Genomic DNA, 19243 nt, shown 5'->3' on the forward strand with positions numbered 1-19243 from the left:
CGAGGGAACGAGTTACTAACTCGAGGGAACGAGATAACCTGCTCGAGGGAACGAGATAATTAACTCGAGGGAACGAGTTACTAACTCGAGGGAACGAGATAATAAAAATGTTCTCCTAGGGGTCTAGGGCGGCTCCGTACGTCAGCAATCAGAGGCAGAAAAATGAAATATGGAGGGATATCGTTTGTCTATGATCAAAGATGGCGTGTTGTCTGGTGAGAGTGAGGGCGGACAGGTGCCCAGGTCTTTTGTGAATCGTTTTGATGTGAATAACTTGCGCTCGTTACCAAGGTTTAATGAGAAAGATCCAGACACCTTTTTCTTGCTGTTTGAGCGTGTAGCTAAGGCTAGAAACTGGCCTGATGCAGACTGTGCACTTCTGCTTCAGTGTGTCCTCTCAGGGAAAGCGCAGGAGGCTTATTCATCCTGGAGCCTTAAGGATAGCTCTAGCTATGATACAATAAAATCTGCTGTTCTTAAGGTGTATGAGCTTGTGCCAGAGGCTTATCGCCAGCGTTTTAGATCATGGGAGAGAAAAAGTGGCCAAACATACGTGGAGTTGGTAAGAGACCTGTCAACTCACTTTAAGCGGTGCTTAACTGCCCTTGATCGTATTGCGACATACATTACAGAACGGAAAAGTACCACTGCGGCTGAGGCTGCTGTGTCCGCTGATGAGTTGATGTGTTGCTTCATAAGAGCAGTTTCAAAGAACACTCTGTGGCAAATTCAAGATTCAAGATTCAAGATGTTTATTGTCACGCCGGTTATACAAGTACAATCGTGTGAAATGCTTTCTGCTGGGAAGCTCCATTAAAAATAATGTTATATTACAATTATAAAAGGAAATACATTGTACAAGGCTTATTAAGAACATATACATATCAGGAAGTATGAATGTACATATATCAGAGATACGTTGTACAAGGCATATTAAGAACATAAACAGTAGATACATATATGTAGACCTTTTGGAAACTGGTCAGAAGATGCTGAAATGTTGGTAATTTAATTACATTCACTTCTGATGATTAAATCAGCCTTTTCTTTGGTATGGTTTCTTATCAGATATATTCAAAGCTGCTTCACTCGCATCATCAATCTAAGAATCATATTGACTTATTTACATCCTCAGGCACACTGCAAAGACTCACTGAGAATATCATATATCTGTTAATATAAGTTTAGTTTTCTCTGATGGTTAAAATTGATAGATTGTTTTTTTTAATTTAGGAGAGTCAAAAATGATTTTAGTTGCAGAAACACCCTCATACATACATACATACATACATACATACATATATATATAAACACACAGGTGGCTATTTAAAAAAACAATAAAATACAATCATGTTTTCATGCTGTTCTAAAAAACAACTTTGTTGTTATGAAAATCCCTCTGCTGCAAGTAACAGTCGATGATGCACACAGCTGACTGCTAAAAAATACACAAAAAATGAACATGTTTGTACATGTCATGTATGCAGAAATAGAAGTCTGAGGACTATTTGAGCTCCTCAACTTCATGCAGTTTCTTTGGCGTCTGACTTTGTGTCTTAGGGGTTATCCTGAAGTGGTACGTTCTCATATGGCCCAGTTGCACTGTCACTAGGAGGAGAAGTAGGCCGTTCATTTCCATTTTCAGAAGCAGTGATGTTGATGCCTCGATTCTTGAAGGGGCCTTTCTTCATTATCCATGCCACAACCAAACCAACCACACACACACCTACCAAAGCACACAAAAAAAAACGAACTGCAGGACCAACGATGCTGGGCTCTTCCTCCTTGTAGAGCAGGTTGGGTTCTGGGTCACTTTCTTCCTCGCTGACTGGGTTCTCCATCCTGCAGGTGAAGGTCTTCCCACCTGAGTCATCCTTCCTGGTGATGTTGATGTCCTTCCCAGACACCTCCCACTCTCCATCTCCCTTCTTCCAGCTGTAGGTGATGGGTTCAGCATCGGTGGTGTCTGAGTCACAGGTTAAACTACAATTCTTAGAATCAGCTGTGCAAGTCAATGGTCTCACCACTACTTTGAGCTTCTGGACCTTCTTGATCAATTTAGCGTGATAGCTCTCACTCTGGACTCTGTCGTTGATGCCCACTGAATACACACCATCGTCGTTTTTCTTCATGTTGTTGATGATCAGCTGTCCAGTCTCTATGGTGAGGTTTGCTCGTCCTTTAATTCTGGGGTAATAACCCAGAGGAACCACATCTTTTACCCACTCAGCCTGCAGATTACCGTTGAACTTCCACAAGATGTTAATGATGGGAGTCGTATAAGCAGGCCTCACTTCTAACGTTAGACTGTCGCCATCCTCGAAGTACATCGTAGTTACAGTATCCTCGGTTACAGCGACGTTCAGCACCGCCATCAACAACACACACAATCCGGTCAGTTTACCCATCATGTCCACGGATCAATACACGACGGGGAGAATATCAATCTTAATAGTCAGTAAGAAACGACGGTTCTTGTTTAACTCGCCGCCCTTCAGCAGTGCGTTCACGTCCTTCCTTCTGCCTTCTGCTGGCTTTTGAGGAAACGAAAGCAGAAGTCACCATGAAGTTCTGTTAAAAGGAGGCTGGGTCACGCGCCATCAACGCGTCATATCTCCGGGTGTATAGTGTGACAGCCTCACTACTGAGATGTCAGTGTGGATTTGCCATGTATTCCTTCCCTGTGTCCTTGAAGGTATCAAGGGAGAAGATGCGTGATGCAGAGCACCTGATGCTGGTGCGCCCTGAGCATAAGAGCCCCAATCAAGCGTTGCTCTGGTCTCTCTCTCTCCTTCACCTGGACTCATCCCTGCCAGAACCTGCCGGGCTGACTTTGTTTGGCTGTTCTTTAGTTTTCACTCACAACACATCACACTTCATCATGCTCACACATCCACATCTACATTACTGATGTTACTGACTGACACGCTCCACATTTGTAGTTATTTCTGTACTATAAATAGATAATGAATATCTTTGGTTTACAATCATTCACTGCGTCCTTCCCGGAGATAAAGAGAAGTCTCCTCCAAGTCCTACTGCTGTGTCCTTTCAGACTCAGGGACTAACTTTTGAGCAACAGAAGGAGATTCTGATGTTGCAGCTTGAACATGACAAAATGAAACATGAATTGGAAGTTAAAAAGCAAATTGAAGTAGAGCGAATCCGTCAGTACGGAGACCCCCTAGACCCCTAGACCCTTAGACCCCCTAGGAGAAAAGGTTTTAGTAACTCGTTCCCTCGAGTTACTTCCTAGAGCACTTCTTCCAATCATTCCTGACTGTCCACACGTTGCTGATGTACAGAGACCCCTAGATGATGTACTTCGGTAAAGTTGGAAAGATATTGACAGATTCAAACTTCCTGGATCAATAACTCATAACCAAAACGTTGTTAAAACACAAACAACGGCTCTTTCTATCCGTAGTGAGGTAGACAACGAGCTACAACCTCATTCTAATCAACACATAACACATAATATTGGTCTCTATGTGCAGCCGGCTGAGAGACCAGAGGTCAGGGACCGTCTACAAAGTGCAACGCCGAGAAGAGAAAAATATTCATTAGCTTCAGTATTATACAGTGTAGTACTACCAAAATCACTTCACACATCAATGGTCTCTTCCTGATTAAACTTATTAAACTAATTAAGACATTTTGATAGCACTACACTTTATAAAAATAAAGTTATTGAATATTTTTCCCATTAAAAAGTCACCAAAATTATGCAAAAGCATATTTTTCCAAACTAAGTGTTGTAGTAAAACTATGAGATCATCTATGTAGCTAAGTTGTTAGTGATATTAACTGGAAGAAAGTTTGGTCCTTACCACGAAAGTTCCTTTTAACAAATCAGGTAAAAGAGGTGTCATTTAAGTCGATCCACAGATTCTATCCAGTGAAACATTTCAGAGTGACATAGATGTAGATTGTTCCTTCTGTGAATCACATCCTGAAACTTTCTCATTTATTGTGGTCTTGTAAATTTACATGTGAATTGTGGAAAGATGTCAATAATTTTATACTTGTTAACATTTTCTCAGATTTTGCACTGTACTATAGAAATATTATATTTGGTTGCTATGGTTACAGTGACAGACAGTAATGCATTTTGTCTTATTAATTTAATTTTAATTCTGGCGAAGTTCCACATTCACAAGTGTAAATTTACCAAAGAAAAAAGCCTAATTTCTTTGTATTTATGAAAGAAATGGAATTATATCTGTCAAATTATATATAATGAAATTATATATATAAAATCACACTTTAGAAGGATAATTTCTTAGTCTAATAAAATTGAAAAGGAGGCTTATAAACTATGAGTTTAAGGTGCATACAGTAATTACCCATATAATGACTTCTAAGCGGTTAATCAAAGAAAGTCTTTGTTCATACAGCCCTAAATCTCATCAAGTATATAAAACCAAGATATTTTTTTATTTTAGCACTGTGAACCTTTATACATCCATCATTCTTGCCTCGCTTTTTCTTTTTTTGTTACATTTTACATATTTTTAAATAGTATTTTTAAAATATTTTTATTGCCATTTTTTCTATTCTATATTTTATGTCTATACACCAAAGCAAATTCCTTGTATGTGAAAACCTACTTGGCAGATCTGAAAAATGCTCCCCACAGTCTAAGCTCAACTTAATCAGTTAGAAATTACTGGAAATGCGTCACTTGACGTCTTGTAAATACTGCCGCTGTGAGTGCTTCTCTTCAAAAAAAAAGATGTTTCACCAAATCTTTAGTTCCTCATTTTGGACATGATTAAATCCTATTCCATCTCTTAGAATAAAGGAAGAGCATATCACTGTATACATTTTATCTACTGGAATTAATAATTGACGGAAAGTATAAATCTCTTTAATTTTACAAGCAACTTGAAAATGTCGAGACCATTATGGCAATAAAACACAGTTTCGTTACACAGTATCTTAACATTGAGAAGACAAAAAAGATTAAAAACACAAGACAGAGTTGGACAGTAAAGACATTGTTTAAGAAGAATACATTAAAAACTGTTCTTTAGTTCTGAGAGCGGAGTGGTAGTCTGGATTTATGAGGTGTTGAGGCTTCGTTTTCTGAGGTTTTCTGCCTGGCGTTGTTCTTTGTGTCTTTCTTACCGCCCTTCTTTTGCTGGAAAAGGGAAATAAATCAGATTATAGAATCATCGTTATCAATACACAGTAAAATGTGCTGAAAGTTGGGTGAGCGTTCGTGCTAAATGTAGTGATGCACTGTATACTGATACTACAAAAGGTATCGTGATACCCTGCAGTTAAAAACGCTACGATACCCCGTTTTATTTCTATCGATACTTTAAGAATGAGGGGAAAAGCACATTTTAACATTTTTATTTAATAAAAAATTCCATGTTCTGTCATCTATTATTCCATTATTTTCCAGATGTTTTAGATCGTTGCCGTGGTATCGTTTCAGTATCGTATCAAGATATTTAGGCAGGGTATAGTATCAAAGTCTGAACTTTGGCATCGTGACAACACAAGCTAAATGGCGAGGCATCCCTATGTAAAACTTCCAGACATTTTTCAACCTTTACTGCTCACCTTGAAGAAGGGAACGCGTTTGCTCTCGTTGAAGACGAGGTTCTCGTCGACGAAGGACGGCTCTGTGGCCAAGCTTTCATTACAGGTACTCAGCTCGTCCTCCAGAGAGTCCTGGACACAATAAAGAGGAACAAGACGTGAAAATGGAGCAGAAATTAAAAAGGTGCTATTGATCACATTCAGCCACTAGATGTCGCATTCTCATTAACCTATTAAATTAGGTTAACCTGATTACTGGAAGAACCATCCTACGTAGGAGAATACAAAACAGTAAACGTACGTGATCAACCTGGCTGTTTTTGTCCTCCTCTTCCTCCTCCTCATCTATGGCGGCCTGCAGCTCCTCCTGCTGCCTCCTCAGGGTCTCCAGCAGCTCGCCGCGGCTCCACGACTTTTCCAGCCGCCTGGGATACACAAACTCCCGACGCTGAGGGGTCGCACCTGAGGGCAACAGCAGAACTGGTTTATAACTGGGACAGGTTCAAGGACTTGAAAACACCAGACACTTTGTACCTTCTCTCCAAAAGGACACATTTCGGATAACTTACCTGTGGGAATGTCCTGCTGCAGTTCCTCCTGCAGGAAGCCGTGGACCAGCTGTTGGCTCGTCTCTAAGCGGTCCCGGAGCTCGGCCTGCTGTTGGTCCAGGACAGTCCGGTCCAGGGAGGTCTGGTTCTGCACGGCCAACAGAGACCGCTTCACCTCCTCCTGCCGACCGGACAGCTCCTCTTCGACTGTCCGGAGCTGTTCAGAGCAGCGCGTCTCGACGCTCTGGAGAGAAGATGAAGGATTAGAGTACGGGCACGTTTGGGCAAGTTTTATCTCCCAGGTGAAGCGTTTGTTCTGATACAGTGAAACCTCAAACTTCAGTATAATCAAGCGTCCGCAGGTACAGTATTACCTGCAGAAATTAAGTTCAGTAGGTTTTCAACAACAGGACGTTTTGTGGAACAAATTACACACTTCTCAGAGCACTTTTATAGACTCTAAGGTAGATTTTCAAGATTCATGATTCACTTTATTGTCCCTCATTGTAGGAAATTTGGATCAGGCTTCCACCCATAAAAAACATTCCACATACATAAAAAGACGAGGGAAGAGGAACAGCTACAGGAAAAAAAGAATCCTACAAAGCACCAGTGAAAAGTGGGACTATATGAAATATTAATTATGCTCTACCTGTCTTCAGTTTCTAAATGTATCAGTAAAAAAATCTCCCTTTAAGCTACATATGAACAGATAAAAAATGTGCGATTAATCGAGATTAACTATGGACAATCATGCGATTAAATATTGTAATCGATTGACAGCCCTACTAAGAACATAATAAAACATACACTGATGCTAAATACATAAAAAAAACTACTTGCAACTGAAAAATAGTCAGTCAATAAGATAAGATTTGAGTGTATTCACTTAAAGCAATACTCCACGGAAAATCTTATGTTGATTATTATTAATAAATCAAACTAATAAGACATAAACGTGCAGCGATCAGAGGCCGTTTTTACCTGATGGAGGCTCTGGGCTTCAGAGGAAATCTTCCCCATCAGGGAAAGGTGTTCCTGGGCTTGAGTCTCTGCATGATCCCGAACTCTGGAGCTCCACTGGAGGTCACGTTGGACCAGACCTGCAGTCACAGATCGACAGCATCAGCAACAATGTACACTGAATGTACTGTAGATGTGGGTTTAAGGTTTAAATGATGAATTACGTACCGGACACGGAGCTGTGGAGGTGTGAGCAGCAGCCCGTCAACTCTTCCAGCGCTTGCTGGCTTTCGTCGGCGTTCAGGCGCAGAGAGGAGGCGAGCGCGGAGGAGGTGGAGGAGAGGAGGTCAGCCTGGGCCGAGGCCTGGCGCTCTACTGTGCTGCAACCGCTGCACACAGCGTGAAAGAAATGGATATAAACACAATTTTAGTGGCTGATAATTGACCCTAAATTTGACTTTGACAAGCCTTCCTGGTGTTTGTCCTTCAGTCTGTCTGTGACTCACCTGCTGATGTTCTCCTGGAGGGTCTTGAGAGGTTTCTGCAGAGCTTTGGAGGCCGAGCGCAGATCAGTGTAGTCCTTCTGGGTCTCAATTGTCAGCAGGTTGAGCTGGTCCTGCAGGATCTGCATGGCCTGCTTCATACCCTGACAGCAGGAAGCACAGTAATAATGTTAGTTTCATTTTACATTTACAAAAATATCTGTGACTGATTTAACTAGACTTTTACAAAACAGTTGGGTGACAATACCAGCATTTAAAGACGTAGAAATGTATCAATATGTATAATAGAAACTAAAAAATGGATCACATTATCAACAAAATCTTTTAGTTTGCATACATTAAACGACAGGAGAGTTAAATATCATCCTTTAAGATTTAAAAATATTTTAAAGTATTAAAGAAATGTCTAACGGCAGAAACCTAAACTCAGCTTGTGGACAATGTTTAAATTAAAAGATTATGATCTTAATTAATTAATCTTCAGGTTCCCAGCTTTCAGATGATGTACACCACTTCTGTGTGACATACATTGTTGACCTCCTATGTCCACCTAAAGAACCCCTCTACCCCCCTAAAAGAGACAAAAACGGGTCTACGGTAAAGAGGGTGGAATGGAAGAGGTTCAAGTAGAAAAAGACCCGGTTTATGTGACTTTGTTGTTTCCATTTTGCACTAAAACTCATAAGATTATTTACTTTTGTGGAAGCTGTTTTGGAAAAGCTACATTTTTTGGTGAGAAAAGTCTGGACGGGGGGGGAGGGGGGGGGGCTGAAACGGAGAGGAAAAAGATGTATTTACTAATTTAACCAGCTTAGTGTGGACGTCGTCAAATCAAATTTGTCATCTCAGACAAAATCAATTTCATTTCTCCTTTTAAATTCAAACTAAAATGGAATAAAAGCTGCTGGGTCCTACAGACCAGCTATTACCGTCTGCTGTCTGTCCTGCGCCTGTCGGATCTCGTCCTCCAGCTTGTCATGGTCGGCCTGCAGTGAGCTCAGGCCCTGCACGGCTTCCTCCCGCAACCCGGCCAGCTCCCGAACCAGGCCGCTGAAGAACACCCCCACCTCCTTCATCTCCTCCACCTGAGAGGGGGGAGACAATGAAAATGACGAGGAGGTTTAGCACAGAGATACTTTGTGAAAAAAGGTTAACATGTTTAGAAAAAGGTCTTAAAAACAGTCACACATCAAACATCCATTTTTCCAAATGAAAACACTATCAAATACCGTATGAATATAATTTCAACTGATTCCTTTTATTGTATTTTTTTAATATTTTATTGGTATAAAAAAGAAGACCGAACACCGATATGGACTCACCTTGTTGGTCAGAGCTCGCTGCGTCTCCACGGTGACTCTCAGAGTGTCGTTGAGCTCCTTCACAGCCGACAGACCCATCAGAGTCCGAGCCACCAGCACGTCCTCCATGTCCTGTCGATGCTCTTCCTACACACATAAAAAGAAAGAAAGCACTCAAATATGTTTTTGTTGTGCTGTTTAATTTGGCCATTATAATCCCAATTTCAAACCAAATACATTAGCCTTCATCGTGTCTATTAAACTGTGTGGGTTGCCCTTGTTGTCCTCACCAGCAGCTGCAGCAGGCTCTCCTTGTCCTGCAGACACAGCGCCTCCTGTTGCTGCACTCTGTCCCGACAGCGAGTCACGCCCTCGTTCACCAGCTGCCCGACTCCACCCACGAAGGACTCCACGGTGGTCAGGGCTCCTTTCAGCGCCGCCTCGTTCATCACAAGCACACCGTCTGCACGGAAAAGCAGAGACGGACAGAATTAGGAAGTTAGACACCTTTATCAATCCATAAATATAATCAAAAACTAATTTGACAGGTTCTCTGATTTCCTAAGTATCAGACTTTACTGTTCTTCCTGACAGTATCTCTGGTCACAAATCTTAACATTTTGAGAGGATGGCAACAACAATTTGGCCACCACCGTCTCCCTCTTCTCTCTGTCTCCACCATAGACTGTATATAAAGATGGACAACATGACAGAGTATACCACCTCCTATTCCTTCATTTGAGACACTGAATATGCAAGGTTGCAATGACATTTCTTGAGCACATTACTGCTCCTCATAGGATGAACCCTTTAATAGATTTGAATGACCCTTTAGTAACTGTTCTTCTATCGCCACCCTGAGGATAACTTTACATGTTTATATCTCCACTACAGGTTAGATCTCTTCAGATCTCTGTTCTCACCGACGGCCCGCGAGTAGCTGCTCAGCATGTCGTGGTGTTTGGCTCCTTGCTGCTGAACGCAGCGCTGCATGTTGCCGAGCGCTCCCTCCATCCGCTGAGAAAAGCTCTGCTGGATCTCACTGTTGTGCTGCTCCACCTGCAATTACAATCAAGTGTGTGTTTGTTAGTCCTGATAATGGAAAGTCAAAAAGGTGCACAGATGGTGTTGCTGATAATGTCCAGCAACTAAAGGTCATATTTGTGTTCTTTATATGTATTCATTTATAATATTTAACATAATTATGTCACAGGGAAACATCAAATAGCAACATCATAGACTGATACAACGCTTTAGTATTACTCTTGTTGTTTTGTCAGATACATTGATGTCCATGCAGGTCTACAATTATACACTCAAACATCTTACAAAACCCAATCAAACAAACTAAATGTTCATCAAATTGTAAAGACTTTCCGTTTGACATCATTTATAATTCAATAACTTTGGGTTTTGGACTGTTGGTCAAAGAAAACGAGACATTTGGACTCTTTGAATTCACAATTTTCGGACATTTTTTAATACTAAAAGATGAATCAATTAGTTGTAGAAATAATCAACAGATAAATTAACCCAAGCCTTTGTTTCACCCAGGGCTCAACAATAAGGATTGCCCACTTGGGCAAGTAAAATGCCACGTCGGGCTAGTAAATCTAGCAGCTCAAAAAATAGTTTAACACATTGTTTTTTTTCCAGAGCTGTTGATGGAAGTAGCTCAGGAGTGAGCCATCTTATATATTGTATTGTTGTTCTACCACAGTACAGCACGTTGATCACATTTTGTTGTTTTTAAATGTGCTCTACATATAAACTTTACTTGAAGCCACCTTGAGCTTCCTTCTCATCTCTGTTGAGAGTTGCACATGTGCAGTACCGATCAGCCACTCGTGATAAAATGGCGGCGGGTAAAGACAAAAATTTATGAGATGATGAGCAAGCGAGAATTTCAATTATCCTTGAAACAGGAGTTTAGTTGGGTGGCATTAGAGAAGATGTGGGCGAAACTCTAACTAACTATGTATTGAGCAGTTTGCCGCAAGTTTGACAGCAAGGCGGATAAAACGTGACAATTAACTTTAGTCTTTTTTGTTATTTGATAACCACTAATAAATAAAACAATTTGTATCAGTGGCAAGTAATAAAATAAATGGTTTTATTTAGATTAGGACGCGGGGGGATTTTCTTCAGTTGATCTGAAAAATAACATTTGGGAGATGCATCGTTTTCACTTGACAGAGAACGTGTGCCGTTTGAAAAGAGCGTGACCTTTTTCTTCCTGTCCAGCTTGTCCTGGAGACCCGACACGTCACTGGTGCTGGCATCCACTGTACTCAGCAGCTGAAGGACGACACACAAAGCACAAATATGTTAAACAAGATTTGAAGCGTGCTGCTGAGAAATTCTCACCAAAAGGAAATGAATGTATTCAGATTGATAGATAATGATCACACCGACTGATAAATGTTTTACACAGCTGAGTGCAAACAAGATAAAAAATACTTTCTGAAAAAAGGAAGTTGTGTGAAAAACAGCTAAAAGACAGGAAGTTACACACAGGATAGAGCATTACAAGAATGAGACATTATTAATAGGATGGAAAGTACATGAAGAGAAAAAAGGAACAGAAAAAGAGAAGGGGTGAAAAAAAGCTAAATTAAACTAACCAACATCTAAATCTAGCTGATAAAACATCAGAGCATTAACACACAGTGTCATGTATATTAAAGCATATCAATTAAACTCGTCCGTACCTGTCCTGCCGTGTTATACAGAGATTCCTGCACTGAGGTGAGCTCCAAGCAGACGAACTCCTCCTGACTCAGCTTCTCTTTGGTCAGATGCAGGTCTCGATTCGTCTCCTCCAGCCTGAAACCAATGCAGAAAAACACACTCTTTAAAATGCAGAATTTGACTGTGGTTTAAACTCCTGCAGTCTCATTTCAAATGTTGAAGGATTTTTGTATAATGCATCACCTCTGCTGCTTCTCATCCAGGTCTACGGCGCACTGCTCCAGTCTGGTTTTACTGTCCGCAAACAGCTCAGTCACCTGCAGAGAGAAACAAACTGTGAGTGACAGCTGATGCAGAAAGAAACGACAACAGCAGCGAAGATAAAATACTAATGAATATCAACAAAAACATCAAAATGTACTTTCTAGTGACAGAAAGTAATATGTGAGTGCAAACGTGTGAACTGGCTAGCATATAGGCATTTATCGTCGGCTGTATCACACATAATAAAGCTGCAACGACTATAACTCATGAAAAATTTAAGAGGCCAGGGGATGTAAAATTAAAAAATATATATATACACATCACACTTGATATTCAATTTACTGTCATATATAACTAAGAAAAACAGCAAACTGAGACTCGCGTACCTTCTTGATCTCCTCCTCCATGGCAGCGATCTTGTCGGTGTTCTCGACCGTGTGCTCCTCGTGAGAGCTGATCTGACCCAACATGGTCCTGAAACACACACAGGACTGTCAGTTTGTTTCTGTTACAGCAGAACAGAAGACACAAGCTGCAATCAAGCATCTCTAAATTATTAAAAGTACGAGTCTGTAAAAAAATACTTTTCTGTATTCCACTTCCTTGTTGAATTTATTAAGTGAAATAAAATGTTAAATATAAAAACAGATCCAAAATGATATATATATATATATATCCTGATGTCTTCTCTACAAAAGAACTTAAAGAGCTCAACTTTTTTCCCCTTTTTTTAGGACTGTATTATCATTTCTGTAGAGTTTAATAACCCTTTTAATAATAACGTCAATTTCGATAATTGATTGATTGTCTTAAGTAATTTATCAAGCAAAAATGACCAAATATCTGGCTGCCTCTTCACAAACATGGAGATTTTACTACTTCTCGAACTCTGTAAATTGAATAAGTTTTAGTTTTTGACTGCTGGTTGTATAAAACAAGAGACAGTTGAAGGCGTCACCTTCGACTTTGATTCTTGGAAACTGTGATGGGCCTTTTTTAAAATACTTTCTGGATATGTCATAGAAGCGTGCAGGGCGGTGCAGTCCCGTGGGTCTGATGCATGTTCATTATGTCGAGGAAAATAACTCTGGATTCATCAGCATTACCGCAACGCCATCTAGTGGCTGTTTTCCAAAAAGCACCAGTTTCATCTCTTTGCTTCTAAACTCTTTGGCTAAAGGATGGTGAAGTAAAACAAATAAAACTGTTTTTATGCGACTTACTCGTAGTTCTCTGCAGAAAGATAAACTCCGTTCTTGTCTCGAGTGGCGGCCAGGTCGCGCTTCAGACGCTCGATCTCCTCCGTGTATTCCTGAGAGGACAGAAACACAAGTCAGTATTTTCCTTAAAGACGATGAAATGATATCAAAGACATTTCCTGACAAGCAGCAAGTAATTTGGATGTGTTTGCATCCCTTTAAATTGTGATATCAATCTCATCCACCTTAATGAGTGTCCTCTTGGTGAGTTTCTGGTTGACCTCGGGTTTGTTCATGATGTTCTTGGCTCTGCTGGCGTACTCCAGCGTGCTCAGAGTCTCCTGCAGGGACAGAGAAGAAAATCACATCATCGTGAGTGTCCATGGAGTCGGAGGAGCAAAGTGTATGCTGGAGCAATGAGAAGTAGAAATGTCAGCAACATAAGCACGTATTCACAGAGAGGACAGAACGTACCTCCATGTTGCTGGAGGAAGGCGACACGGTGGCGATGATGGAGGTTTTGGTTCGTCCTCCCAGAGAGTCCTGCAGGATTCTGGTCAGCTTAGACTCTCTGTGAGAAGAGTACACATCATTTATCTAACTAGTAATTACAACTAAACCCATAAGTCATCCAGAACAAGAGCAACAAGTAATTGCAGTACAGAAATGCCAAACTAGGTCTGAGGTCATTTAGAAACAGTGTCACCATTAAAAAAGATCTGCTCAATGCACTCAGTTGCCAGTTTATTAGGTACAACTAGCTAAAAGTAATGCAGTTTAACAATAATAATACAACAGTCCTGCAATAAAATCTTCTTCTTGAACATTATAATGTTCAGATGTTTTAGAGAGGTGTTGATTCAACTTTATGGTCTTATTGGAGGATGTAGTTTGTGGTTCTTTTGATTTGCGTTATACTGATAGGTGTCCCTATTATTTTGTCCACCCAATTCATTTCAAGTAGGGTAGGATAAATACCCGAAAGTTAGATTTTTAGTACATATCTACAACTCTTCTCCGGTTAAGTACATTAAAGAGAAGAGCTACAGAGAATAAAAGGAAGGACTTGATTTCTCTACCTGTACGGGATGTGAGGCCTTTTCTCCACCAGAGCGGTGATCACTCGGCCCAGCGTCAGCAGAGACTGGTTGATGTTTCCCGCCTCGCGAGCTCGCTTGTCCACCGCACCTGATCGCCCGATGTTCTCACTGCCAGCGAGATCCACCTGAAGAAGGAGGAGAGGGGAAGTTAGTGTTCTGCAATTTTCTACTTTGTGAATGGAAAATAAAGAGACTTTTCACAGGACACATACCAAATCTGTATGAAATGTATTATTACCAGATTGAGTTTGCCGATCTTCACCAGCTCCTCTCCATCCATAGTGATCTCCTTCATGTGAATGGTGACCGAGAACACCGAGTGGGAGCGACTACGCAGAGATACGGTAAACAAAATCAGCCAAGGTGGTAAATATTGGACTCAGCTGGTTGTACAGGAATCATCTGGAGATGTGCTATATAGTTTACTCTCGGTGAGTACCTGGAGTAGGCGTTCATGAGCGTGGAGGCCGTCCTCCTCTTGGCTGATCCTCTCTCCAGAATCTGATAAACTTCATATTTGTTGTGAACCGTCACCTCCTCCAAACCCTTCACCACCACGCCGCGCTGCAACACACAACACGGCCGTCAGAACGGAGCTCAGTACGTCACAGAAGACAGAAAAACGTCAACAAAATGTATCATTTATTCTGCATTTTAACTGATCTGTATGAGCTGTCATAAACACTGTGCTCCATTAAAGGAATAGTTTAACATTTTGGGAAAATGTTTTTATTAATTTTGTTGCGAGGGAAAGCATAATAAGCAAATTCAAGAAAAGCAAACTGTGCATTTCCCAACATGTTTCCCTTTTTTAAAAGGGCAGAAGTAATACAACAAGCTTACACAGAGTCAATGAGGCAAGCGCTACACCAAGGCTGCAAGAACTGCAGGATACTTTCAAAAGACATACCCCTGAATCATAACAGCAGATATTTAACACAAGTTACCTTGTTCCGCGGGTCGTCGAAGAGCTGCAGCCGCTCGTTGACGTCATCGCTGGGGCTGAGCAGGTCGAACAGCTCCTCGTTGTAGATCTCCAGCAGGGAGACTTTGACGGAGAACTCGGTGCCGTTCTCAGAAAGCTTCTCAAAGATCTGGTGCAGCGTTCTGGGGATGATGCCGGCCAAAGGGTCCTAAAAACCAAAAGAGTTTATCAGCTCGGTTTCTGCTCTATACAGCTCTGTCACTGTGGATTTGATTATGCAAACAAGTAGCAGAAATTTAAAGTGATTTATGGCTCCTCTCTTCTCTTACCTCCTCCCAGGTGAACTCCTCGTCTGGACTCCTCTCTCCCTCCATGGTGAACGTCTTTCCTGTTCCAGTCTGACCGTAGCTGAACAACACAGCGACACGTTTTTATCTCATGTCCATAAAAAAATTCCAGTACAATTCACAACAGAAATGAATTGATATTAATTTACTGAAGTATTAAAATTAGGGCTCTCAAAGTTAACGCGATAACGCAAATCCCTTTTAATGCCACTAATTTCTTTAACGCAGTTTTAAAACTAGAGAGACGATATATATGAAACTAGAAAACCTAATGAATCCATTGTTACCAACCATGTCAACTATGCTTGTCGCAAAGGAGACTAAATAACGCTCCAAATTTATGCTAAAGTATGGCGAGGAAAAACTGCCATGGTCATTTTCAAACGGATCCCATGACCTCTGACCTCAAGATATGTGAATGAAAATGCGTTCTCTGGGTACCCACGAGTCTCCCCTTTACAGACATGTCCACTTTATGATAATCACATGCAGTTTGGGGCAAGTCATAGTCAAGTCAGCACACTGACACACTGACAGCTGTTGTTGCCTGTTGGGCTGCAGTTTGCCATGTTATGATTTGAGCATATTTGTTATGCTAAATGCAGTACCTGTGAGGGTTTCTGGACAATATTTGTCATGTTTTGTGTTGTTAATTGATTTCCAATAATAAATATAAACATACATTTGCATAAAGCAGCATATTTGCCCACTCCCATGTTGATAAGAGTATTAAATACTTGACAAATCTCCCTTTAAGATACATTTTGAACAGATAAAAATGAGCGAGTAATTTGCGATTAACTATGGACAATCATGCGATTAATTGCGATTCAATATTTTAATCGATTGACAGCCCTAATTAAAATCATTCTGAGCAAAAGATCACTCACGCAAAAACAGTGCAGTTGTATCCCATAATGACTTCATCCAGAATGGGGCAAACAACGCTCCTGTACACATCAATCTGCTTGGCAGCTTGACCAAATACCTGTGAAAGAAATATTATATTTAAAAGATAAAAATGAACAGAGGGAATTAACCTCCAGTGGACCTCTGATATAAGTTCTTTAACATTAATCATCTGGAGTGACATATGACATACAGATCCATTCAAATCTGCCCCGATACCGATCATTAGGATCAGACCTGGACGTCTTTAGGATTCTCCTCCTCAGGGGCGAAAAAGTGTCTGCATCCACTCACCATGTCAAACGTGTAGGTCTTTCGTGACGCCTTGTCGTTGACCCCTCCGGTCTTCACGATCACCTCCTTCCTGCTTGGATCGCAGTCCATGACCCCGTAGGACGACTTGCGCTCCATCGTGTTAAAAGGCCTGAAAATAGCAGAGACAGATGTGACTTCTCTGAATAACATCATCTGCAGATCAATGGATTCACCAATGACAACAGTGGAGATAAAACAGTGGAAATAAAAGTTGGTTTTCTGCAGTAACCAAGTACTGTACTGAAGTAAAATGTCGAGGTACTTGTCCTATACTTTACTTGTCCATTTTATGCTCCTCCACCACACGTTACTACTCCACTACGTTATGGTAAATATAGTATTTTTTACTTCACTAACGTTACATTTATTTGATACCTTTAGTAACTTTGCAGATTTGGATTATTAACACAAAATAAAATCAACAAATAAAATCTATTATTATAGATTGAGCTCCCCAGCAGCAGAATATAAAGCTCATGTAATATGTCGAGAACACATTAATGCATCAATAAATACAATATATTATTCTGAAATTCTGTTTAATAAGTACTTTAAGTATATTTAGATACTGATATGAATGCAGGACTTTTAGCCTACTTTCTACACTGTGTTATTGCTACTTTTACTTCAGTAAAAAGGTCTGAATATTTCTTCCACCTCTAGTGTTTCTGCTCATACCTGCATCTGACAACGACCTGGATGTTTCTCCCCTTCTCCTCCCGCTTGACTCCACTCAGGTTGTGTGAAGAAGACATGGCTGCAGAGTCTGAAAGTACAATTACACACTTTAAATAAGATAAGATAAGATATTCCTTTATTAGTCCCACAGTGGGGAAATTGTCAGTGTACAACAGTAAAGGGGATAGTGCAAAAAAACAAGATGCATCAGCTAACACAGTAAAAAGAGCTAAACAAAGTGTATCAAAATATGAACCATTTAAATAGAAGTATAAAAAATAGGAGCAGTATATACAGTATTGACAATAAACAGACTATAAACAAAATTGCACAAGTGGAAAAATGAAATTGCAAAGTGAGAATGAAATGAAATTCCACCTGAAAATATTGCACAGTAATTAACACAGTAGTTTAACAACTATTGAAAAGTATTTACCATCATTATAAAATTACAAAAATACAAAATAAGGGGTTAGATGCATTATCTAATGCAATTTCAAGCCAAAACAATATACAAAATATTCAGAAACTCTGCATTTGAAACAAGCTGTCAGGATTTCTGTCCATTACTGATGTCACGAATATATAATATTTAGACAATTTTATAGATAGATAGATAGTAACTTTATTGATCCCGAGGGAAATTCAAGTTTCCAGCATCACAGTTCCACAGTGCAAAACATGTTAGTAAAAAGGCAATAAAAAAGTTAGTAGTGCAAAGTACAAAGAAATATACCAGATATAAAAATACAAGGAGATGAAGAAAAGAGTTAAAACTGAATATAGTGCAGGGTAACAGCTGTGATACAGGACTTTTAAAAAAAGTGAATATAGTGCAGAAGAGACTGTTAAAAGGTGAATATAGTGCAGTAGAGACTTAAAAGGTGAATATAGTGCAGTAGAGACTGTTAAAAGTGAATATAGTGCAGAAGAGACTGTTAAAAGTGAATATAGTGCAGAAGACACTGTTAAAAGGTGAATATAGTGCAGTAGAGACTTAAAAGGTGAATATAGTGCAGAAGAGACTGTTAAAAGTGAATATAGTGCAGAAGAGACTGTTAAAAGTGAATATAGTGCAGAAGACACTGTTAAAAGGTGAATATAGTGCAGAAGACTGTTAAAAGGTGAATATAGTGCAGTAGACTTAAAAGGTGAATATAGTGCAGAAGAGACTGTTAAAAGGTGAATATAGTGCAGTAGAGACTGTTAAAAGGTGAATATTGTGCAGAAGAGACTGTTAAAAAGTGAATATAGAGCAGAAGAGACTGTTAAAAGTGAATATTGTGCAGAAGAGACTGTTAAAAAGTGAATATTGTGCAGAAGAGACTGTTAAAAAGTGAATATTGTGCAGAAGAGACTGTTAAAAAGTGAATATAGAGCAGAAGAGACTGTTAAAAGTGAATATTGTGCAGAAGAGACTGTTAAAAAGTGAATATTGTGCAGAAGAGACTGTTAAAAAGTGAATATTGTGCAGAAGAGACTGTTAAAAAGTGAATATAGAGCAGAAGAGACTGTTAAAAGTGAATATTGTGCAGAAGAGACTGTTAAAAAGTGAATATAGAGCAGAAGAGACTGTTAAAAGTGAATATTGTGCAGAAGAGACTGTTAAAAAGTGAATATAGAGCAGAAGAGACTGTTAAAAGTGAATATTGACTGAGAGAAATGCTGTTAGATAACGACAAGTGGACATTAGCTTGTTAGCATGTTAGCTTGGATTTAAACGGACGTTACTCGACTCACCGAATGACGTCGTTCACGTGTCGTCCTCCTCCTCTTCTCTTTACCAATTATCCGCGTATTGTTTCCACCAGTAGTATGATTTGTAAGTTATATATTTATCGTGTTTCTGGCTCCTCCGATAACCCGAGTGTCCGTCCGAGTGTCCGTCCTCAGACAGCTTCTGTACCGCTCTAAAACCTCCGGCTGGAAACAGTTCAAACGGAACAT

At 40.1% G+C, this 19243-nt stretch overlaps 2 protein-coding genes across 2 annotated transcripts; both read right to left on the reverse strand.

Moving 5' to 3' along the window:
* Nucleotides 1–730: 730 nt before the first annotated feature.
* Nucleotides 731–2777, reverse strand: LOC141774418 (uncharacterized). The gene has a single exon (XM_074647080.1). The coding sequence runs from the start codon at nt 2409–2411 to the stop codon at nt 1557–1559; it is 855 nt and encodes a 284-aa protein (XP_074503181.1). The 5' UTR covers nt 2412–2777; the 3' UTR covers nt 731–1556.
* Nucleotides 2778–4854: 2077 nt separating this feature from the next.
* kif11 (kinesin family member 11) lies at nt 4855–19243 on the reverse strand. The gene is made up of 27 exons (XM_074647082.1): nt 19037–19243; nt 17297–17384; nt 16598–16727; nt 16285–16382; nt 15377–15455; nt 15070–15255; nt 14562–14686; nt 14361–14451; nt 14102–14247; nt 13497–13593; nt 13268–13363; nt 13047–13135; nt 12210–12297; nt 11803–11876; nt 11580–11694; nt 11095–11166; nt 9792–9927; nt 9159–9331; nt 8890–9015; nt 8497–8652; nt 7571–7710; nt 7293–7453; nt 7086–7204; nt 6123–6345; nt 5855–6015; nt 5575–5685; nt 4855–5143 (listed from the first exon to the last, which is right to left on the reverse strand). Exons 2-27 carry the CDS (start codon nt 17371–17373, stop codon nt 5033–5035), a joined length of 3180 nt encoding a protein of 1059 aa, XP_074503183.1. The 5' UTR covers nt 17374–17384; nt 19037–19243; the 3' UTR covers nt 4855–5032.

The sequence above is a fragment of the Sebastes fasciatus genome, chromosome 9 (genome assembly GCF_043250625.1).
Source record: "Sebastes fasciatus isolate fSebFas1 chromosome 9, fSebFas1.pri, whole genome shotgun sequence".
Taxonomy (NCBI): domain Eukaryota; kingdom Metazoa; phylum Chordata; class Actinopteri; order Perciformes; family Sebastidae; genus Sebastes; species Sebastes fasciatus.